General features: G+C 37.5%; 1 protein-coding gene across 1 annotated transcript; it reads left to right on the top strand.

The window, feature by feature from the left end:
• The first annotated feature begins 132 nt into the window (after positions 1–132).
• arhgap31 (Rho GTPase activating protein 31) lies at positions 133–19,934 on the top strand. Its single transcript, XM_038277533.1, has 12 exons — positions 133–772; positions 3,382–3,484; positions 4,666–4,810; positions 8,147–8,229; positions 8,341–8,448; positions 10,944–11,086; positions 11,186–11,393; positions 11,507–11,619; positions 12,986–13,042; positions 15,575–16,198; positions 16,297–16,445; positions 17,762–19,934. The coding sequence occupies exons 1-12, from the start codon at positions 673–675 to the stop codon at positions 19,661–19,663; spliced, it is 3,735 nt and encodes a 1,244-aa protein (XP_038133461.1). The 5' UTR covers positions 133–672; the 3' UTR covers positions 19,664–19,934.
• Positions 19,935–25,209: the final 5,275 nt, after the last annotated feature.

Genomic DNA, 25,209 nt, shown 5'->3' with positions numbered 1-25,209 from the left:
CAGATGTCAGCTGTTCTCCTCTTCCTCCCATAACTTCTCCTCCCTCCCTCTTACATAGTCTGAAGGCTTGAAAAACCCCTGCCACATCACTGCCACCAGGCTATCCCTGAATCCAGAGAATAAAAAAAAACCTTTGCAAAACATAACTAACTATAGGGATGGGAGTTTCTGTCTCTAATGCATGTGTGCCTCAGCTACAGAACAAGCCAGTGAGAAGAGGAGACTGTGGAATGAAGGAAAAGAGGAGGAGATAAAAAGAACAGAGAGAGAGAGAGAGAGAGAGAGAGACCGGGGGTGCAAAAACAACAGGAAACCGGCCCATTCTAATGCTGTTTCTGAAAATCAGTCCACTTAATTCAGCTAAGAATTTTTTTTTCCCCAGCAGAGGAACAAAACCATCATATATTTTATCAGCTCATCTCCTGAGGATCTTGAAATGTAAAAAAGGAGCTGAAGTTTGAAAAGTGACGTCAGGGCTGCTCTCAGCCACCAACCGTGTGGTCTGTCAGGGTGCGAGCGGATGCAGGCATTTGGGAGCTTTGTGCTGGGATTTTTGAGCGGCTGCCTTTTGACTTGCCATCTCAGCTGCTTTTCTAAAGGTCATATGGATCAAACTTGGTGCTTTCAGGGAACTTTTTATTTTAATCGTCTGGACTACTAACTGGAGCCCACATGAAGAATAAAGGAAACAAGCAGAAGACCAAAAAGAAAGGAAGTGAGAATGTCTTCGGCTGTGACCTGACAGAACATCTCCAGGGTTCAGGACAAGATGGTAACCCTTCATTTAAAATTCAGTCATCTTTTACAGTTGGCACCTACTAAATGAGACAAAATGTCCTCTGCTGGCTGCTTTACTCAGACACAGAGGGGGGATTTAACATAGAGGGTATTATTAGTCTATTTAAACCACTTTACATATTAAAAACTATTGTATGCATATGCTGTTTAAAATAAGACAGAACTTTTATATTTTCGTGTGTAAGAAAACATTTGAAGTTAAAAGACCTTTAGCAGAATACATGTGTTTTCTATTCATCATGAACATTCATTCACCCATTGGCTGCATTTAATGAACCTTGGGTGGGGCTCTTAGAGTTTTTTGTGTAAATTTCCTGTTGAGTACAACTCTTTTTAGGATTTTAATTTTATCATAAAAGATTGAATAACACTCCTGCTTCTACATGACTGAGGATATAATGAAAATTAAATAGGTAGTAACACAGAAATGTGTTAAAATTAATAGAAAAGCATTCTCGTTTTCTGTTTTTTTTTTCTTCAGTTTCTGACTTCATGTTTCCACAGCCTTTATGTCATTTTGTATTGCCATAATATTTTAGGATCACATAATCTGAGGCTGTTGAGATATGTTTAAGACAGACCTGTTTGATGGGCTTATTGTGAGGCGGGATTTTGAGAGCAGGAAGTGAGGGAAGAGGTGCGGGTTATAGCCCTGTGTCATGGAAGCAGTAGACATATTGCCCTTTTAAGCTGTTGGTGGGCTGTGGAAATGAGCAAAGGAGCCAGCTAACAGAAAAAGGGACATTTTCTTTCTTTCTTTCTTTCTTACTTTTTTACCTGCTTACTTACTTACTAACTTACTAACTTACTTACTAACTTACTAACTTATTTACTTACTTACTTACGTACTTACTTGTTTAATTGCTTTCTTTCTTTCTTTCTTTCTTTCTTTCTTTCTTTCTTTCTTTCTTTCTTTCTTTCTTTCTTTCTTTCTTTCTATGTTGCAAAGAACACAACAGGTCAAAAGTTTGGAAACAAGATATGATTTCTACATATGTAGGAAAAATGAATTCGATGACATATTTTTTAACAAGGTTGACAGGACTGTAATCAAAATTTGGTTATTGAACTCTATTTAATTACAGTTATCAGGTAATTGTGTGTGTGTGTTTTTTTTTTAATCCATATGTATTTTAAAAATAAAACAAGGAATATTCACACAACGTCTTTCCAAAAAATGACATCACAATATGAATTTTCTGGTAGGCTACCTGAAATGTCCCTTAGTGTGACAGAAAGATATGGTGTATTAAGATATATGTTTTTTGTAAAGAAACAGCCACAAATTCTGTTAACAATCATTTTTTTTACTGATTTCAAAGGCAGAATCGTTTTCAGGTTTAAAAGCTTTCCACAAATGATCACATGTACTGCTGTATGTTCAGAAATCCATCTAAACTCCAGCTATATTTGTTGCCTGTGTATGAGAAATGTCCTCTCAGTGTATAAACGGAGACGAGCTAAATGACAACCCGGAGGTTGCTCGTCTTTCAGAATATGACCACAGACAGGCAATTAGGAATCCAATTACTTAGGCCAGGGAGATGAGAATTTAAATATCTGTTGCCTGCTGCGGTAAGCTGTGAGAAATTTACTGTAGCTAGAAATATTTGGCCGTTCATTTTTGTGGAGGAAGGGCGCTGGAAATTCTTTTTTCGATATGAGCAAATGTAATACCAGAAAAAATGAAAAAGAAACAGAAATTACAAATATGACAAACGGACCAATGGAATTATGTTTCCAAGAACCTAAAGGTTGCATTAAACAAAATATGCTTTCTATTTTCTAATTTAGATGAATTTTACATTTTATTTTTGGTCATAACATTTGTATTAAAAAGTAAGAACTCTTTTAAAAAGCACTATCGCGGGACTTCTGATTAAATGCTGCACTTAATTACCAAATAACAAGGATTTAAATCCAAGCTTTCAGCTTCTTGTTTGCACTTTCAGTATCGTATAAGAACTTTCTTGTTTTACATTAAGTAAATGTTTTACATTTACATTATCTTCAAGCTTAATGCTGCTTTTCTACACAAAAAAAAAAAAAAAACGTGGTCCAAATTAACAGAATGAGCTCAAGTCGCTTATTAGTACCACTATTAGTAAAAGTAAAGTTTTGGTCAGATTGAATCAGACATGTGATTTATTAGACACTTTAAAAAAGCACAGCTAAAGCTGTTACAGGCTTCTGCAAAGTTGTTTACCGAGAAGATGGGCTGTTGTTAGGAAAGCAGTGTGTAGGTCAGTGGTGACATTACAAAGGCTTATTTCTATTAGAGGAAATGTCGTAAGTAATACCAGCCACAAGGACTGGGTGTGTCAACTTTCCTCTGAAACAAACAAACCATTTTTAACTTCCTGCCTGAATCCACCTACAGCCACCGACCCTGAGGAGCAGAGAACAGGCATGTGGTGAAACAAACCACAATACCTTGGACTCAGCCCTCTGCATTGTTACAGTTAATGTGTGACTTTTAAAGCTGTTTATTTTTACGGCATATGTGTAGCGTAAATAGTTTTCATAATTGAGGAATACTAGATGCAATCAGATCCTTAATACCGTGTGATTTCCTTCCTGAAGTTCCACAGGTCCTCCAGAAGTGTGCAGAGTTTATTGAGAAGCATGGGATTGTGGATGGGATCTACAGGCTTTCAGGGGTCACCTCAAACATCCAGCGTCTCAGGTACCACAAGGATTATTTTCTTTAAGCTGACTATAATAAACAGTTTTTTACCTACTTTAATTTTTTCTGCTGTTTTGATATATTTCTATATTTAATCTGAAAGAAAATTTACTTATATAACAACAAAATGCAGTTTTCAAATAGTAATAATTTTTTGTGTGTAAAAAAGAAATTAAAAAACAAGCCCAGTCCTTTATAAAACAAAAAAACATTCACTCCCATAGTTAAAAAAATGATTTAACAGGAATTAACCAGCTTTTTTTTAAAAAATTTTTACCATATAAGAAATCCTTTATCAAGAACCTGTTTGACAACATGAAGAAGGTAAAATTCTCTATCTAGACAAATTCCAGGAAAGATGAGAAACAAAATCACAGGTGTTTTAAAATTAAAAAAGGTAAAAAAATATATTTATATAATTTCTAAGGTTTTGGGGATGCCCTTAGACCAAAAGATCTCAAAGGAGACTCATATTGGGTACCACATTTAAGGTCATAAATCAGTAAGATAGAGACTGGGAATACATGGAGCTCCCAGGCCAAAGCCATAATTGATCAAAACCAATAAGATGGATTTCCTCCTCTTACAGTAACATCCTTTTCCTAAAGATTTTTACATCTGGTGAGAAAATTACCCTGTGTTTAAGTAAAAAAGTGGATAACCAGTAGTGGTATAGTGTGGATCTTTTTTGATGCGTCAGGCAAAATACTTTATCTGAAGAAATCAAACATTTCGAGCGATAGAGGATAATCCCAAATGATAGTGGACTCAGTGGAGCTTTTAATTGTAAAAAAAAAAAAAAAAAATGCAATTTTCTTACTTTTGGTTTGTCTGTTTCCTTTTGGCTGGATGATATTTTGTTTGATGATCAACAGCATTTATGCATGACCTCTTTTCTTCTCATCCCTGTTAGTCATAGAAAACGTACTATCTTTTGTTAAACAGCTGAAACCACAGGCTCTGGCTGCATTTTGTTAATAAGAAAAAAAATATGCATCATCTAAAAAAAATAGTGTATCTTTTCTTTTATATATTTCTTGCCCCATTTTCAACTGTATTGACCCAACAGCTGCACCTCAGTCTGAGGAGCCTCAGAGATGAGCAGGAGTGAGCTGGGCTGGTAGACAGTCCAGTCATTCAGCTTACTGAGTGTGTGTCTGTGTGTGGATGTTTGTGTGTAGGCAGGAATTCTGCTCCGAGGCGTGCCCTGACCTTACCAAGGAAGTATACCTCCAGGACATCCACTGTGTGGGTTCCTTATGTAAGCTCTACTTCAGGGAGCTGCCCAATCCCCTGCTGACATACGAGCTCTACAGCAAATTCACTGTGAGTATGTTTAGTTTCATCTGTAGAATGTACAAATCTTGTCTGAATGAGAGGCTATAGCTTGGGATTAGTATAGATTTCTTCCTGAAAGGATGGAAAAAAACAGACATGTGAAAATACATGATCCCTAGTTTTTTATGTTTAAATTAGCCTAAATTAAAGTTTAATTCAAATTATTCATATTAAACAATTTGTAGGCTATATTTAGTCTGCATTAACCTCTTCTATCTTCTTAGATTTCTTTGAATTGAATACCCTTTGTGTTTTTTCACATTTCATTAAGCGGCAACAAGAAAGGCAAGGAGTGCTGCAATTAGGAAAGTATACAAGAGGTGGGTGCTAACTCTGCAGGAGGTGCAGAGACCCACAACTCAAATCAAAAACACTGTAAACAGAAAATTCTAGTCCTGCACTACACAAATCTTTTCATCGTGAAAGCAGAAAAGGTAAAAATAGGTGCAAAGTAATACTTAGAAATAGTTATTTACTGACTATTTTCAATCAATTGGGGTGAACCCAAGCAATTTTGCAAAAGAGCATTGGCATACATTTCCTTCTCTAGATGTACAAATCGGACCTGATACAAAAAAGTTCAACAAATGTTAGTTTTGCAAAGTATAAATTCAGGCAGGTTCAATAAAACTCCATAGCATGCTTTTCTATTTATTTTAATTTCATTTGTGTTGGTTTTTTAGAAATGTATTACCTCTAGAGATAACATACTAGATCTGAGTCTGAATCAGAAGCAAATTCTATTGATTTCATTTGCTTTGGCTGCACACCAAAATATTAAAATACTGCCAAATTCAAAAATATACCAAAGGTTTAACTGATATCCCTGTTTAGAAAGGGTTTTATCATTTCTATAGTTGGCTGTAAAGAAAGTTTTTTGGCTTTTTAGAAGGAAAATGGGGTAAAAATACCAACGTGTACGAGTTTCTTTCTGTGGAGCAGTCTGAGTGCTTTGATGGGGTTATTTGCATACCTTGGCTTTCATACGTCTCTGTCTGCCTGTGCTTTTAACTCCAGCATTCTCGTGCACCTTGAAAATATTTTGTACCCTCCAGATATACTAACAAAAAACTGGCTGATAACAAAATATCTTAAACTTATTGAGCTTGTAATTCTGTCCAAATTTAATCCGAAAAAGGGCACTCTAAGTCACACTTGTTTCATTCATTTGATGAGACCTGACAATTTCTTAACCATCTGAAGAAATTAACGGGTAATTTTCTGTGAACATCTTCAGCCATCCGTCTTCTCAATAAAATTATGCTTGGAGATTTTTTTTTTTAGGAAATTTATATTCAATGTATTATTCCATAATAAGTATTATCTCCAACCTCCCCTTCATGAGCAAAATTATTGAAAAAGCAATGACAAACCATTTGAACAACTGTTTTGCTGTCAGGTCTTGGTGTTCAACTCAGTACAGAGGCTGTGCTTTTGAAGGTGTTCAATCACATCCCTATACTGTAAATGCAAACTCTGGAAGTACCACAGTGCTGATATTATTAGACCTTAGTTCAGCTCAGTTAATACAGATAAAAACCAGCAATAAGGCTAAAAATCTAGGTGTAGTGATGGACTCAGACCTGAACTTACCAGGCTCCTTAAAGGTATAGTGGAGGATGTTTTATTTCCGGGTTGAGCATCAAAATAAGTGATCCTCCTAATTGTCAATCATTTTGGTGATATGTTTACTTAAGGCCGTTTTCACTTACCGGTGATGAGTCTGACATAGTGTAAAAATTCCAAATCTTCTTTTGGAAAGTAAGCTTGCATGAGCGATGCAAACAGCAACTTTTAAACAGAGCGTTAACGAGGAGAAATGGGCTTATGCATGCTCTCGCACGGGTAAAGGGTTGTACATGTCCATTGTTTTTTAAAGGCTCATAGGGCAGGTCAATTTTATAAATTCACGCAAATCCTTCACTATACCTCCACTAGACAGGGACAAAGTGGTCCTTCTATCACCTAGGGTTAGGGAATAATGTCTCAGAAGGGCCTTGAAAAACTAGTTAATGCGTAAATCGTTACTATAATTGATTACAGTAATGTTTTCTCTACATTTGCCTTAAAAATGGATCAGACAGCTGCAGCTGATCCGGAATGCTGCCACCTGCATCCTCACTAAAACTAAGAAAGTGGAACACATCAGTCCAATTCTGAAGTCCTTCCTCTGGCAGCCCCTATCAGATAATTCTCTTAGTCTATAAATCACCGAATGGCTTAGCATCAAAATATTACAACTGATTTATTGGCAGTGTTTCACTCTTCCAAACATGTCAGGGCTTGTGAAACAAGTCAAGACTGCATACCCAGAACGAAACACAGAAAAGCAGCTAATAGTTCTTAGGATTAACTAATCTGGAACAAACTCCCAGAAAAGTGTAGAAGTGCAGAGACTCTAAGGTGCTTCAAATAAAGATGTAAGATGTAATGGTTTGGACTGGCCTTTGACGGTGCTATCTAAACACAGCTAGCTTAAGTTTGTGGAACAACCTTTTCTTTGTATTGTTAATCAAGCTATTATAAATGTTTATAAATTATTTAATCGCTTTAATTATTTTTGTTTTAATTAACTTTATGCTATTGCAATGTTAATTTTTCTCTGTTTTCTTATTTTTTGTCATCTATAACAATTTTAATTGTCTTTCTGCTAAAATGTTTTATATGCTATAAATAAACTTGCCTTTCCTACTTCAGTCAAGCCTACAAAAAAATCAGTCTTAATGGTTTAGCTGCATACATATATTCTAGATAAAATGAAGAGCACCTCAAAAATCTTTTCAGACAGCAGTCAACAACAGCAGTGTCCTCAGTCCAACAGTAAGACCAACAGCTACAGGAGACCCATCCTTCTCCCAGTTATTAACATCTACATCAACTCGTTAAAATAAAAATAAAAAACTATAAAGGTTACACAACAAAGAATTTAATTTCATAATTAATACAATTTTTATTATTTTTATTGAGATGATATCTGTTTTTTATTGGCACTATATTGGAACAGAACATAATAGTTTCCATAACAGGCCAGACTCTTTCCCAAGGTTTATTCAACATTTTACTATTTCATTGAAGGTGTTCACTCAACATTTTACTATTTCTTCAACTGTTTGTAACTTATTTGGATTAACTGTATGTTGAGACCTTCATGGCTTCTTGCAGGCTTTAAATTATAGAGAGAAACTTTGTCTAGATCAGAACAGGGCAACATTGAGCTGTGTGTTGCGACTGTCCTGTTCTCATCTTTGCAAAGATAAAACAAATAGGACCTAAATAAGGAGTTAAATAATGCCGTCATTGTGCAAATCTTTGTTTTCCATGTAGGAGGCTGTCTCATTGCACAGAGATCAAGACAGAATTTTACACATTCAGACAGTTATCCAAGAACTTCCCACTGCTCACTTCAGGTAAACCAGATGTCCTTTGCTTTTAGCTCTAGAAACAACGGTCTAGTTTACTTTAACTGACTTTATTGCTGTTTAACTTTTGATAAAAGGCTTTTTATCAACCATCCTCAGGACTCTGGAGTACCTTTCCAAGCACTTGGCCCGCCTTGCTGCGTTCAGTGCCCAGACAAATATGCACACACGTAATCTGGCTTTGGTATGGGCTCCAAATCTGTTAAGGTGAGTTTTAACCCAGCTCACGCACTGAAAAGATTTCAGTCACACAGTGCTGTACAAAATATTTAACCCTTCCAAGTTTTTTTTATGTTTGGTTATTTTTGTTGGTTTTCTTACTCTTTGTCATGATGGGCTCTCAAGGGGGACCCAATTATGCAGAACACCACTGAGGCGGAAACAGGAGTAAAGGTTTAAACAGAGTTTATTTGACAAGCACTGAGATTATGACAGGTTCGGGTTCAGGCCGGGGAAACTGGTTTCACTGGAGTCTGCGTGAGAGACAGAGCTGTTATGTACTGCTGGCAGGGTTTGGTTTTCAAGTGAGCTCAGATAGTACCTTGAGGGTTCTTGAGTTATTCTCCTTGGGGGAGTTTCTGTTGGTTCTGGAGAAGAGTTTATCAGCAGAGTCCGTAGCGGCTTCAGCGTCTCACGTCTAGCTCGTACAGACCTTGGTTTGGTTTTTCCAGCTCTAGTCCTGAGCTGCTTGGGGGTTCTCAGAAAGTCTTCAGGGTTTGGCTCAGAGGGTCGGCTCGGCAGGTTAGCTCTCCTAGAGCTTTCACGGAGAAGACTCGGGTTTCCTGGGAACACAGAGAGAGAAGTTAGAATCCAATCTGGATTCAAAGTCATGGAGATTCACAAGGAGCAAGGCTTTAGCGCTGACCAACTGGAACAACACTGCGACATTGAGGCAAGGTCTGAAGACAGCTTATATAGTGGATCCTCTGATGATGGTAATGAGCAGCAGCTGTGCAGGAGGCTCTGCTCAGGAGGATCCACGGCGGACTCTGCTGGAGAAAGATGGTACTACTCCAGCTCCCAACACTCTTAAATGTGTCTTATCAGTAAAGAAATGTATAAATAAAACAAAAAAGACCAGAGAAAATCTTAAAATGCACTTTTTAAATGATTTCATTTATCAAGAGACAAAGGTATCCAAACCCACCTGGTCCTATGCCAAAAGTAATACCCAGCAATAACAGCAACACCTGGACCTGATTACCGCCAGACCTGTAAAATAATAATAAAAATGATATAAACAGGACCTGTTAGCAAACATTTGGTAGGTCAGAAATCTATAAAAGCAACATATCATGCACAGAATCAAAGAAAATCAAACATAAGAACCTAAGGTCCCTTTTACAAAAGACTTTGAGACCAGATTAATGTAATGTTTTTTTCATCTCAATGTGAAGAAAGGCAATAAAGAGGGAAATATAAACCAGATTTGATGTATATGTTACAGTATCAGAATCATTGTAATATTGGGTGTTTCTGGCATTATTCTTACAAAAGAGAGGCATGGAGAGACCTAAAACAGAGCTTTTACATAATGCCAACTGACATCTGTTGTCTTGCACTACCGACTTTATTTTTAAAGAATCACAGCTGGGTGCGATAACAACATCTGGACTTGAGATTTACGGGGGACCAAAGGTTATTCTGAGGCAGCTGGATAAAACATGGAACACAGAAAAGTTCAAAACAACATCTAAAGCTCTGTAGGCCTCATTCCCCCCAGTTAGGGTCAGTGTTGGTGATTCAGCATTAAGAAAGGGACTCTGCACATCCAATACATTACATCAGTACAGAGTTAAAAACCCTTAATCAACAGTAAAAACCAAAAAGTTTTGTTTGACATTAGCCACAAATTTCTTCATAATTCCCAGGACTTGACAAAAGTGTTTATGGACTGTTTGGACAAGATGGGTGCTTTTTGGAAGGTCTAATTTCTTCTGATGAACAATGTACCAACAGTCAAAAATGGTGGTGGGACTTTGATGGGTTTGGTCTGCTTCGCTGCATCAAACCTTGATGACTTGACTTAATTAATGCAATAATTAATGGTTCTTTACCAGAAATCTTAAGTGAAAATAGCTTAATTAAAATAATTTCACAAAGAACAGTTAGGGTTGTTTAATAATGCTTTACCATAAAGAATAAAATCACTATTTTAACCCTGTAATGCCAAATGTGTATCATATTTGATACATGCGGTTTCTGAAATGTTTTGCGTCTGACACCTTTTGCATAATTTAATGGTAAAAACTTTGCTCAAAATCCTATTGTACACAATCAGATATACCTGATAACAGAGGGCAGAAGACTACACAAAAAATAATCTTGACTTATCGCATAGTAACAAATTATTAATATCAAAAATGTATTTCTGTTTTTTCTTTTTACATATTTTGTTAAAAGGCCAAATAAGGAATTCAAACCAAAAAAAAGTAATTTTCTGTTTTGTTTTATTCTTGGATCAGGCTTCAAAGGGTTAAAGCTGCATTTGATATCTATTCAAGCTGCCTTTATCTGTTAGACATCTTAATGTGTTAACAGGTTCATGCAGAGGAAATCTATTATTTGGGAAATACTTTTTTGCAGCACTGTAGTTGTTTTCCTTCACTTCTCCAAATTTCAAACTGAAGTACTTCTGAATTCCATTGAGAAGAATTTATAACCAACGGCATGTTCTCAAACTTGAACACCTTTGTTCTTAGATCTAAGGACATTGAGACTTCATCTGGTAATGGAGACATGGCCTTCCAGGAGGTGCGGATACAGCAATCAGTGATAGAGTTTATTTTAAACCACACAGAGCAAATCTTCAGCGGGGATTCTGAAGAAGTAAAACCCAAAGAAGGTATAAAATCCACAAGTATTAATACACAGGTGTATTGAGACTAAACTAGTTTGGGACTTTTACTTTTATATGACATACTAACAGAATATGCCTTTGTAGGACCAGGGTTGATGTGTGCGGAGAAATATGCTACACTCCCAATCAGTGGTGGGAGTGGGCCCATGAAACTGATGAGCTTGGAAGAAGCCCAGGCCCGCTCCCTAAGTCCAAACCATCCGGTGCACAAAGAACGTCAGCGAGAGAACAGCCTACCTGATACCAGCACTGCATCGCTTTATCACACTGTGATAGAAATATCAGATAGCAAGTGAGTTCTCGGTTCAGGATTTTAGGTCAAAGATAGATATCTTACAGGATGAGAGAAAACTGTAAAAAAAATAGAAAGAAATTTAACTTTTAATTTCCCATTTTTCCCATTAGGAGGAGAAAATCAAGGAAATGGAAGTCCATCTTTAACCTTGGAAGATCTGTAGACTCAAAGGGAAAACTCAGTCGCAATGGCAGCGTGTTCATCAGAGCCCAAGGGACGTCAGGTCAGGCTTTGCTCTATTCCAACGAAAGCTACTGCCAACATGAAAAAAAAAAAACTGTTTTAATATTAAATTCCCTAACAGACTTTAAATGATAATGCATACTCAGAAAATAACATAGCAGTGACAAAAAAACAAATTAGACAAAATGGAAAACAATGTTTCCCAGGCATCAGACTGTGATAAATGTTGCAAAAGGATATAAACCATTTCGCACAGAGGTTCTCATGTATTATAAGACAAAGACTTCCTCATTATATAAAAAAAGGAGTTTCATGATGTTGATATGCAGGTTAAAATTATATCACAACATGCCTTAATCTCTAAAAGAGGTGTATAATTTAAATTTATATTTAATATTAAAATTATGTATCCGACAAGTGCATTATAGAATCTCCGTTTTTCATGCGACATTCACATGTATACATTTCATTATATCTTTTGGCCCTCAAGGGAACCAAACCATCTTGCGACCCTCCACCTGGTGTCTCATGTCCCCCACTTTGAGAACCTCTGCTCTCTCTCCAAGATATTCTTATCCATTTTTCCTGATTTTTCCTGAGATGAGTTCAATAATATGTAATTATTAACAAATAAAATATATTTTAAAAGATTAACGTTTCAAGTCTGAGATACAATGTTAACAAATACTTTCTCTATAGTTTGACATCTGTGAGGTTAAAAGTTTCTGGTTAAACCAGACCTCAAAGTCCTAAATGTCCACCTTGCATACAAATTAAGTAATTTCCATGATAAAATAGCCCGAATATTTTATTTCTAACTCGATTAACTGTATTTCATTGAATTTCTACATGCACATTATTAATACTTTATTTTGTAAACATTTTGCTGTAGGGTTTGAAAATACAAGCATCTTTGAAATACATTGCTTTTAGCTATTGCATATAGGAGAACCTCGTTCCAGCGTTTATAGATGAACAAACTTGTTTCTGAATATGGAATTAGAACACGGTTTGGTTTTATGTCACTCCCTTTTTCCAACTTTAAATTCCAGCGGTTAATAAAATGGCATATTAGTAAAGGCAGTCAAAGTACCAGTATTGGCGCTTTGGGAGAACAACGGGCCGAAAAATGTCTGATTGTTTTGAATGAGAATGATGGCAGCAAAGCTTCCTGCATGAGTGAACTTCCCTTTGAGCTGGAAACCAGAATAAAAAAAAATATATTAAAACTCATAAACCTTTACTTTACTTTATATATAAAGATGAGACTAAACTACATTTCTTATGTTGTTCCAGAGAACTAAGAGGTTAATAAGAATTCATGGCCAGAAACATTAAAATATAAATGTTGAGTGTTGTCTTAAGGATTTATTAATAAAACTACTGACCTTTTTTTTTTTTTACAGACAAGGCAGCTCTGCGTCCTTCCAGAAGCATGGAGTCCTTGTGCTCCTCATCAGCAGGTGAACTTAAGTCGTGTATCTCTATATCACAACAGTATTTTGCAAAAACGTTCCTTAAATCTTTTTTTTTAAGAGTTTGTCATGCTACAAATTTAAACTTTAATAAACAGTTGTGCTTGAAAGTTTACATGCCCTCCCACTAAAAAAAGATAGAAATCAGCTACCAGTAATAAGTAATAAAAAATAATACTTTAAAAAATGTAAATAAAAATAACATCAGAAAATGGAAGTCATGACATTGATTTTGAATATCCCTCTCATCTTGTGGTCTTGCGCTTATATATATATATATATATATATATATATATATATATATATATATATATATATATATATATATATATATATATATATATATATATATATATATATATATATATATATATATATATATATTTCCCCTCTCCAACATAGCTGATTTTATTTGAAAGCTGATTAACAGGCTTTTGCCTGACTTCAATCATCATGATCAGCTGTGCTAAAGCAAGGAAACCTCTAAAACCTGCAGGACAGCGGCCCTCGAGGACCGACTTTGGGGATGCCTGCTCTAGAGAAACTGGAAAGATTGACAACTCTGATGTGAGAGTCTGCTGATAGGAGGGCTCCTAACAAGGCTCTGGATAAATCTTGTTAAACAAAAGTCTATGTGCAAAACACTATGTTTGAAAATACATGAAGAACATAAAATCACCCAAAGTGAATGGTGGTGGCAGCATCATACTCTGGGCGTGTTTTCTTCATTCAGGGCAGGAAACCAAAATTAATGGAATAAATAATTGACTTAAATATGGGACAATCTTGGAAGAAAACACATCAGATGCTGCAGGGACATTGAGAGAAGAGGAATCTGTTTGACTGGCACAGGCAAATCCTAGACTTTAACTGGAATAAATATGTATAACACAAGATGAAAGTCAATCTTATTGATCAGAACAACTTAGAGCTGTTAGTTTTGTAAAGCTGTGAACCAAAATAATAACAATAAAATGTGGTTTCTAATTTTTTAGGTCTTATTTGTTATAGAATCTTGTTTACATTCATCTTTACGATGGGGTTACTTTGTGTTGGTCCCTGATATAGTCTCCATAAAGAAAAACATTGAGGTTTGTTGTTGCAACACGAAAAAAGTGCAAATTAAAAAAGTAAAAAGGCTTGAATGAGCACTAAATGTAAACATCAAGATTTTATCACAGCCTCTTTAAAAATAAATTTGCAATTACACTATATTGCCAAAAGTATTTGCTCACCTGCCTTGACTCACATATGAGCTTAAGTGACATCCCGTTCCTAATCCATAGGGTTCAATATGACGTCGGTCCACCCTTTGCAGCTAGAACAGCTTCAACTCTTCTGGGAAGGCTGTCCACAAGGTTTAGGAGTGTGTTTATGGGAATTTTTGACCATTCTTCCAGAAGCGCATTTGTGAGGTCGCACACTGATGTTGGACGAGAAGGCCTGGCTCTCAGTCTCCGCTCTAATTCATCCCAAAGGTGTTCTATCGGGTTGAGGTCAGGACTCTGTGCAGGCCAGTCAAGTTCATCCACACCAGACTCTGTCATCCATGTCTTTATGGACCTTGCTTTGTGCACTGGTGCACAGTCATGTTGGAAGAGGAAGGGGCCAGCTCCAAACTGTTCCCACAAAGTTGGGAGCATGGAATTGTCCAAAATGTCTTGGTATGCTGAAGCATTCAGAGTTCCTTTCCTTGGAACTAAGGGGCCAAGCCCAGCTCCTGAAAAACAACCCCACACCATAATCCCCCCTTCACCAAACTTTACACTTGGCACAATGCAGTCAGACAAGTACCGTTCTCCTGGCAACCGCCAAACCCAGACCCGTCCATCAGATTGCCAGATGGAGAAGCGCGATTCGTCACTCCAGAGAACGCGTCTCCACTGCTCTAGAGTCCAGTGGCGGCGTGCTTTACACCACCGCATCCGACGCTTTGCATTGCACTTGGTGATGTATGGCTTGGATGCAGCTGCTCGACCATGGAAACCCATTCCATGAAGCTCTCTGCGCACTGTTCTTGAGCTAATCTGAAGGCCACATGAAGTTTGGAGGTCTGTAGTGATTTACTCTGCAGAAAGTTGGCGACCTCTTCGCACTATGCGCTTCAGCATCCGCTGACCCCGCTCCGTCAGTTTACGTGGCCTACCACTTCGTGGCTGAGTTGCTGTCGTTCCCAAACACTTCCATTTTCTTATAATACAGCTGACAGTTGACTGTGGAATATTTAGGAGCGAGGAAATTTCACGACTGGATTTGTTGCACAGGTGGCATCCTATCACAGTTCCACGCTGGAATTCACTGAGCTCCTGAGAGCGACCCATTCTTTCACAAATGTTTGTAAAAACAGTCTGCATGCCTAGGTGCTTGAATTTATACACCTGTGGCCATGGAAGTGATTGGAACACCTGATTCCAATAATTTGGATGGGTGAGCAAATACTTTTGGCAATATAGTGTATTTTTTTTTTTTTTGCAGTGGGGATTCCATCTATATTTATGATGTTGTTTTTTTATTGCACAGATGATGATGGAGCAAGAAGCAATACCTCAACTGATGGAAGCAATAGTATTTTTATTCCTGATGTGAAATCCAGAACACTAGGATCTGACTCGCTCAATGAACTGACTGAACCAGAACAAAAATGGGATATTAAAGCAAAGAAAGGTGGTGCCATGGCCAGCTGGAGCTCTGGCCTTAACCAAAGAGACTCGCCAGGCGCATCCTCATCTTCTCAGAAAACAATGCCAGAACAACTCAAGGTGTTCAAAGGGGATGAGCACAGCTACAAGCCGAGTTCTCCAAAAAACAGAAGGATGCTTTATTCAGGCTCCTCCCGACCGTCGTTTCCAGGCAGCTTCTTTCCACTTGAGTCTTCTCCGAGGCACCAGCGCAGAGCCGTCAACATATCTGAGCCTTTTGCTGTATCTGTGCCCTTACGAGTTTCTGCCGTGATCAGCTCTAACAGCACGCCGTGCAGGGGACTCAACAAAGAGAAAGCAGCCACTTTGAAACCTAGCAGAGAGCCTTCAGTGCAGAGCAGCCACTTCAAAAAGAGCAACACTTTCCCTCTGCTGGAAGCGAAAAAGCAGGAAGGAAGAGAGAAGAAGTCCACAGATGCCCTGACCTCCAAAATGTCACCAGAAGGTGAGGACATCTTCTTCTCTGTGCCTTTTTTTTAAAATAGCCTTTCTTTAGCTGTGTGTGCATTATTTGATATGGAGGGAAACATATTTTTGTTTCAGAGTCATTTAAGGAAGGATTGCAAAAAACTGAAGCAGAAAGGATCACTTCTAAACTGGAAGCAGCTCCCAATGCACAAAAAAGTGAAGACAAGCATACGTTGCCATCTTCTGGGGAAGACTTGCACAATCTCATTAAACATACACAACTGGTAAATGCTTTACAGTCATATCATTTACTGCTATTATCATAGAGAATTTAACCACAAACATTCCCACCCCTGATAGATTATAATTTAAAGAATGTCTCATTAAACAAGTTGGTTATTTCCTTACTGGACATGAAAACTTTTCTCTTAAAAAAATTTTTTTGTTTCATTTTATTTTTCTACATTAAATGGATATTGCTTTTTTTTAATGATTCATACACATCAGTAATCATCAGAAAAATATTTATTAACTTCCAAGGGAACAAATTACTTTTTTTAATTGCTGACAAATGTTTTTGATGTTGGTTGGAAGGCCTCCTTGCGATTACCCGAATCCTCTTCTCTCTCTAAAGATTCTATCCCTGTTTCAATGAATCAAATGGGTAGAATTTGTCTAGGCCTTTTTTTTTTTTTGTTTGTTTGTTAACTATTTCTGCACCAGCTTTGCTATGAAATGGCACCCATTTAATTATCAAGTGTTGCCAAAGACTCAGTGTTTCTGAAGAGGGCCCTGTGATGTTGAGAGTCTTGATGCAGTTTGGGGATTTTTTGATGCCATTTGTTCGATCAATCTCTCTGTTCTATTGTCCACGAAGCCACCAAGTCATTGGGCTTCTAGCACCTTGCTTTATTGAGGAGATGGGATTCTTTGATTTCAATGCTTCTGATTTCATGCCAAATAAAGGCAATATCCTTGAGGCAAAACAATTAAACTTTTGTGTAATTTAACCATAAAACAAATGAGCAATTCTTTATTCTACGATGAGATTTAATAAAGACTATGGGGGCTTTTGTGCTCCACGCTGAGAGAAGTGGCCTCCTCTTTTGTCTGCATCCATGAAATCCAGTAATAAATTTGGACTATATGCTTTAATATGGTACCACTGGCTGCTACAGTTTCCAGGACGCTCATTGATGATCCTTGGTTTCTGGTTTTCATCTTTGACCATCAACCTTGCTAGTACTTACTACCATTTCCCATATAGTGTTTACAGTGTGAAACATTAAACAAGTAATGCACAAGACAAACATGGAAATTGTTTTTGTTCAGATCTTTGTGGTATAGTAAAATAAAATAGTTTGACACAAATCTATATGATTTTTAATCAGAAGTGGTGTTTGCATTTAGGTTTCCTTCAAATCTGACAGTTGTATGAATAGTGTTCAGTTTAATCACGTGTTTTTTATTTCATTGGAGTAAAGTTATTTCTTTTTATATTAATTATGCTGAAATTCATGTCCTTGCATTAAATAAAGTCAAATGATGAATTTTCTATCTTTTTTGTTGTTGTTAATTCATGTCTGCTTTTATCTCTCAGGATGATGGACCATCTCCTGGGAAACTTGACCTCCATCAAAAGCTGACAATTGATGGGCCTGAAATCCACCTGCTGCGCAAGACTTTTAAACCTGTTTTTTCTTCAACAAACACCAAGTTAACAATGGATGTTAAATCAAAGCGAAGCCGCAGCTCTCCATCTTTATCTTTGCTGTGTAAGGAGCCATCGAATGCATCTTTGGGTGCAAACAGATCTGACTCCAAAAGGAAGCAGCCTTCAGAATCGGACCTCTTGTTTTGTGTTCACAAAAACTTTGACATCCAACTTTCCGGTGCATTGGATGCAAGCAAGAAGCTGCAGCCTTTACAGAAACATACAGCTTACAGCAAGGAATGCCAAGTTCCTAGGAGGGAATCCAGATCAGATTGTGTAAGAAATCCTTTAACACTAGAGGATGCCCCACAGGTTACCAGCTTCTCAGACAGTACTAACAGAAAACCTGAGAACGAAGAGGACACCAAAATATCACAGGATGAAGTAAAGAAATCTATCATTTCTGAGATGGAGGCCTGTCAGAGACTCTCGGTGTGTTTAGAAGAGAGACGAAACACACCAGAGCTGGCCAACCTTGACGATGAAGACGGATGTGGGAGAAACCTGGAGGAGCTGGACTTGGTGGAGTCCTGGGAGGATCTTAGCTCCACCAATCAATGGGTTACCAGTCCTCTCCACTCGCCCGACGTGGAGGAGCTTTTTAACCAACTTTCCCCCTTCACTTCAAAGGGAGAAACTCTGAGTTCAGAGGCTTTAACCTCGGGAAAACTTCCTGAGAATTTCAGCAGTAACCCAGAAATGAAATGGACCAATCTGCCATCAGTGCCTAAACGAACAAGCTTGAACAACAGCAACTCCACCCAACCTCAAACTGCAAAGAGCAGCACAACAAAACCAAAGAATACAGCATCATCTCATAGGTTTGGCAGGCAAATATCGTTTGAAACTACAGTGTCTGAGAAAAGAGAAGACCATGGCTCTTTCAGGCACAGACCCTACTCCCTAAACTTAGACCTTGGTCATCGCTGCATAAGAGACATTTCAAACCAGCAAAATCGGAACTCGTCTGATTTTTCTTCTATTTCGAAGAGCTTACTGGCCTCATCTGGAACTGTGACTAAAGGACACTCAGAGTTGGACCTGTTTCTAAATGATCGACAGGCACCATTACGTCGAAACTCTGCCCCAGTCAGCGTGTCATCAGTGCGCACACCCTATATGATAAAAACATGCCAGGTCAAAGCCGTACCTGTCGTCCCTCCACAACTTCAGTACAGCCAGATACCTCCAACAAGGCTAGAGAGCGATTCTACTACTGTGAAGGAGCAAGAAAACGGATTTTCAAAAACATGTGGAGACACTTGCACTGCTATGATGCCTCTGGTGATGTCAGACCTAAAGGAGGAGCTGGAGAACAAAGAGCCAACTCCAAAACACCAAAAACATCTAAATGTTCAAAAATCAGCTGAGGCTGCAAAGACCCCAACTACAGAACTGCCAGTCATAACCAGGCGACATGCCCCTAGTCTGGAAGTGTTTGTAGATGGCCCCAGACCCAACCGAGGGGCGCTGTTACAAAGACCGTCCTTTAGAAACCGTCAGAGACCTCAGAGCCTCATCCTTCTCAGCCCACCTTTCCCATTCATGGACTATCCGACATCAGGGGATGATGGCAAGCTGCTATCATCCATCAAGAATCTGAACGACACGTCCACGTTAAATGTCTTTACTAAAGAGATGACAGAGAGCTTCAGGACGCAAGAGGGACAGAATAAAATGACCATTCCAAAAAGCGGACAGAGACTGGAAACATCAACCAGCTGCTTCTACCAGCCTCAGAGAAGGTCCATGATATTTGACAGCAGGAGTCACAGACAGATTGAGTGACTGCATGCAGATGGATAAGGCACATAAAAACTCTCTTGATAGAAGAGAAAAGGTTTGCGAGGATAATCTTTGGGATCAACTGTTCCGTTAGTAATGGATTCCTTGCAACAAGAGGCTAAGTCATTGAAAAAAATCATAGCGGAAGCCATAGGATCAATATTTTTATTCATTCTCTGTTAGTCCTTGTTATTTTTTTTGGTGTAATAATTTTTTATTAAATAATTATATTTTCTAGTGTGATAGCAGCAGGAAATATGGGCAAAAAAAAAAAGATTTGCTGTGGTTAGAAAGGCAGGCTTAGCGCAACCGGAAAACTGCAGCTCTAGTGAGGTGTTCTGAATCTTGGTCAGAATCTGTCATAATAAAGGAAAGGGGCCAGGGAGGCCACAGAGGCGAACTGGCAAAAGGGTCCATGGCACAGATGCATGTAGGGAGCAAAGGGTGTCCCAGGATAACTTACAGGCTGCTGTAAATTAAACTGCTGAAGATGTTCATGCTGGTTCATCAGAGTAGGTTGAATAGAGAGATGTAGCTGCAGACTAGTCAAGGTTCCCATGTGGTTCATAAAGTTATGCCTACTCTGTTAGGCTTAAACATGCATAGGGTATAGACGCAACTCATCTAGTTAACAACAAAGAAATCTGTTATTATTACGGCTGATACAACTTAGTGGCAAAAGAGATCAGTTTTCAGTCCTTCAGTATCAAAAACTGTAGAGTACAACTCAGGTCGTGTCCTAAGTTTTGCACATAATAAAGTCAATTAATCCAGAATCAAAAAGCGACTTATTTGACTGACTGACAACATTGCTCTTTTTTTACTTTTCTTTTTTTTTTTTAGCTCATTTGCATAAAGTGATTAAGCTCAGAAACTTTCTTTCCAACAATAATTTGCAAAATCAAAGAGCAATAGCTGACCTTTACAGTACTTGGGGTGGGCTTTGCTTTGCTTGGACCATGATGAGTTTTGCAAACCCCAGCAGTAACACTAGATGGAGCCAACTGAAGCAGTTTCAAGCCTCATGTTTTGCACCTACTAAATACTGACACTATCAACTAATAAGATACTAATTTCTCATTCAGGTTAGCAGTTTTTCTTTTACACAGAGTTTGCAGGCCCATAGAAAGTTTTTTTTAAGCAAAATGAATTACAACGGTAAAAAAAGATGAAAAGAAAAGATGAGTTACTCTGCATAACATAAAACTCCTCCTGTGGCTGACACATTTCTGACACTGATACAATAATCTGCATTACTTTTATTCTGTAGCTGCTATATAATTCAGCAGTAGTATTTAATGATCATAAAAGGGATCAGAGAAGAAAAAAAACAACAGATGTGCTGTTTTATAATCTACAAAACAAACAAAGTGCCAACACACATGAAAAAAGGAGAGAAAATTTCACAGCTAAAGAACTTTTTTCTGAGGAAGACAAGCAAAAGTCAGTTTTACTTACCTAGAAATGCACCAAACAGTGAATTGCTCCAAACCCCTGAATTTAAATCTGAACTTTTCTTTTTTTTTCTCTCGATTCATTGTGAAGGAATTAACGTTTTTATATAAACACATATTAAGATTGTAGCCCGGGTAAACTGGTATTAAAACATTTTTTTAATTAATGCTTAACTAAATATCATTTATTTTCAAGCAGCTTGAAGATGCCTTGAGCTAAAGTCAGATTTTGGCGTCTCCAGATTGTTTTTTTCCGCCTCTTTTTCATGATCTGTTTTAGCAGATCACCTCTAAATGCACAGCATAGATGTTTGATATTTAACATACCTTGGAAGCTTCCAGTTTGAGAGTTTTTTTTTATTTTTTATTTTTTTATACCACACTTTTGATGAGCCGGATGATGAGTGTAACTCTGATCTTCGCATTCAATGTTTTGTGTTTCAGCTTTTATAATCTCTGTATGCTTGATGGGACTGAGGAGGACTGAATTCCCTTTATGAATTCATATGAAAATGTTTTGTGTTTTACAATTTCTAAGGCTAATGACTGATGATGCCCAACACAGTAATGTAAATATTATTTCGGATTTCGTTGCAGATTGTCAGAAAAAAAAAATCAAAGCATTGTTATTAAATAAGTATATTTAGATTTCCATTTGATTTTATTCTTAATTATTTCATTTCTTTCAGCTTTTATGACTTTTTTGTTATATTTATAATCAGCAGCGCCACTACTAGAGATGTAGATGCCATTTTGTACTAGATACAAAAACATTTATGTATGTCATATATCAGACAGTTTGGGAACTTTTGTCTCATCTCTAAACCTTGACTTTTTATTTATCTCAAGCACAATGGATGGAGTAAAATAGAATATAAATGGAAAACAACTGCATTTAGACAGTATATTTTATGGTTTGTTTTTTCTTTAGCACTCTGTGACAACCTCTTGATAAAAGCTCCTCCAGTCTGTGTATTTTTGTCCTTAACACTTTACAAAATTGGAAAAACAGGAAACACGTCACTCCAGTGTTGGACATGTTGATCTTTATATATCAGGAAATGGCAACAGGAAAATAGCTTCTCTCCCCAACTTGCCCAGTTGCATTCAGAGCATTGAATAAAATAGATAACTTCTCAAATATTGATAAAAAGGCTGGATTAGGAGCTAAGTTTGTCTTTCTACCATGCACTATAACGAGGATGTATTAGTGGAAAAAGAAACCTCTTAGGTCCACTGCTGGGGAAATGCTGCATAAAAATTTTGAAATAATATATTCAGTATGAATATGTGTAGACGTTTCATTCTCTCTGTATTTAAGGAAAATGTTGTAAATTGTATGTTTATTTTTTATTTTGGTGATATATAATTATCAAGGGATCCCTCTTACTCATTTCTACAGCAAAATTATACTTCATTTTTTATTGGGTACATAAGTAATTAGTACCTAACTTTGGATTACAATCAGTGTCACATTTCACACCACCAAAAAAAATCATAGAAATAAATTATCAATAGTGTTGGTTGAATATCTGATAAAACTTTTTCATAGTGGCAGCAGAGTTAAACATCCATCCACTTCTTTTCTATCACAGGGAAACACAGACAACAGGACAAACAACCATTCATGCACACATTCACACCTAAGGACAATTTAGAGAAGCAAATTAACGTATCAGTCACGGTTTTGGACTGTTCAGGAAGCTGGGGTACCCAGAGGGAACCTACACAGGCACAGGGAGAACATGCAAACTCAATGCAGAAAGACCCCAGGCTGGGGATTTAACCCAAAACCTTCTTGCCACAAGACAGCAGTGCTACCCACTGCGTCACTGAGCAGTTAAAAAGTCTGACTTTTTTTCTGCTGCTACTTGTTTATTCATATGAGTTTATTTCAGGTTATTCCAAATTTAAATAAGAATGCCACTCTATTCCATCGTCAGTTTTTGGTTTAATACTTTATTGTAGATCAGCTAAACAAGTATCTAAGGAAAAAATTATTTGAGGTGTGTGAATGTTACTATGGAAAATGTGATTATACTGTTGCTATTGGAAAATACTAGTTTAAAGCTCTATAGGCCTATTTTCACCCTCTGAAAAATAAGTATTTTACCTGAATCCATTGAAGATGTAAGAATCCGTAATTGCTGTTTGGTAATAACTACCATTATTGATTTTCTAGGCTGCTAACTTCTTGCTCTTTCTCTGTGTAAAACATTTGTTTACAACTTTAAACTCATATACCCTATCCGTCTTTCATGGTCAAAGACCTCTACTGGAAAAGTTGTAAGTCTTTGGTGCTACCGATTAAGGACTAATTACAGTAGGAGCCCTCAGGATTGATGGGACCCTAATTCTGTGATTCCAGACGTTGCTCCATATGGTGTACCTGTATGTTCTCAGGAGCCATCCTTTGCTGTCCAGCAACCGAACAGTAAAAACAAAATGTTACTCTTCTAATACTCATGGTCAAAAGTCATGCATGGATTCAAAGTCATCATTAAGAGGAATCAGAATAATTTAGACAGTAAATTAATCAGAAAAATATCCCTCACTCTGTGTTTCTGTGCTGCTTCTTAATTACCTTCTGGCATTTTCGGTTAGCTAAAAGGAGAGTATTAACAAGGATAGAAGTCTGATATGATTTGGTTATTTTGATGAGGCAGAAACGCCGAAATTTTGCTTTAAGCAGCAAATATGTTTTTGATCTTTTACAATTTTTAAGCCATTTTACCACTGCATCAACAGTGCTTTCTAAGGAAGAATAAAGAAGAACTGGTCAAGAGATCAGACTGCCGCCCATGCAAAACTTGTTCAGGAATGGCAACAGCCAGGTAAGAGTATTTCCGCTCTTCCTGTGAGGCAGACGCTCCTGCAGACTGGCTCAGTGCCAAGATGGGAAAACCATTTCTTTTCAAGAACAACGAGTACAGACTGCCTTTCTGGAAGAAGAACCAGGATTTGTCTGCAGAAAACAGTTAATTGGTTTTCAGAACATCTGGAAAAGGGACTGCATGTAACAACAAGGTGACTTCTGCCCTCATACATGTGATACAGAGAAAAGAAGCATCCTAGGAACATTCACGCGTTGGGTTATCTTAAGCCAGAGAAAGTGGCCTTATGTACAACTGACATGTGAGAAAACATCTTTCAAAAACAAAGGTTTTGATGATAAACATGAGGAGCATCATGTCAAAAGGCAAAAGTTGCTCAAAGTGGCCCCAAATGAAAAATGTTATTTGTCAGGATAACTGATCTTTTGTTCAACAAACTCCCTCGTAATCTGCATCTTCAACTCAAAACATTATGCCTGTTTTCCAGACTGCTCAAAAAGGACCCAGTATTTGCCAGCAGGTGCCGCTCCTGCGCCACATTGTAGGCCTACTCGCTACTGCTGGAGAAAAAAAAAAGATAAATCTGCTGCTAACAGCGGGGAATCTTGTTCTCATGCACTTCGTGGGTCTGAAAACTGGAACACAAACACCACGGTAGTGAAATAGCAGGTGTCCTGAGTATTTGTGCTGACAGGGACTCCGCCTCTTGTGTGACAGGCCTGTGTTGGTTTGTGGTACGTGTGTGCGTGCGCGTACTGGGGGTTGTGCGCTCTTGGATGAAGCCACACAAGCATTGCCCTCTATTTTTATTTAATTTTATCCTCAAACTTTGCAAGCCTTTACTATAACCTAAATCCACAATAAATATTAGCAATCATAGGAGAGTTTAGACTTTGGACAGATTATTTTTTCCATGTTCAGTTACTCAAAGCAAAAATAAATACATAAATAATAATAATTAGGATATCATAGACTTAATTAAGAAAATTAAACGCTAAAATTATATTTTGCTTCTGATTTTCTTAACTTGTTTATCAAATAGTAAGCAAACAACCCAGTTTGCAATATTTGCAAGATTACGCGTAAAATTGCATTTTGATTGACATTTTCTGGGGAAGTGTATGCAATGCTCAGAATAATCCTATAGCCTACTAAACAATGACTCTACTTCAATAAATAAAACCAACTGGATAATCAGATATCTGCATATATCCCACAGGACCTTCCTTCACATCACATAGAGGCAAGTCTTCCAAATGTC

This window comes from Cyprinodon tularosa, unplaced genomic scaffold (assembly GCF_016077235.1).
Source record: "Cyprinodon tularosa strain WSP-4 unplaced genomic scaffold, ASM1607723v1 ctg101, whole genome shotgun sequence".
NCBI classification, from domain to species: Eukaryota; Metazoa; Chordata; class Actinopteri; order Cyprinodontiformes; family Cyprinodontidae; genus Cyprinodon; species Cyprinodon tularosa.
This window is presented reverse-complemented; position numbering and strand designations above follow the sequence as displayed.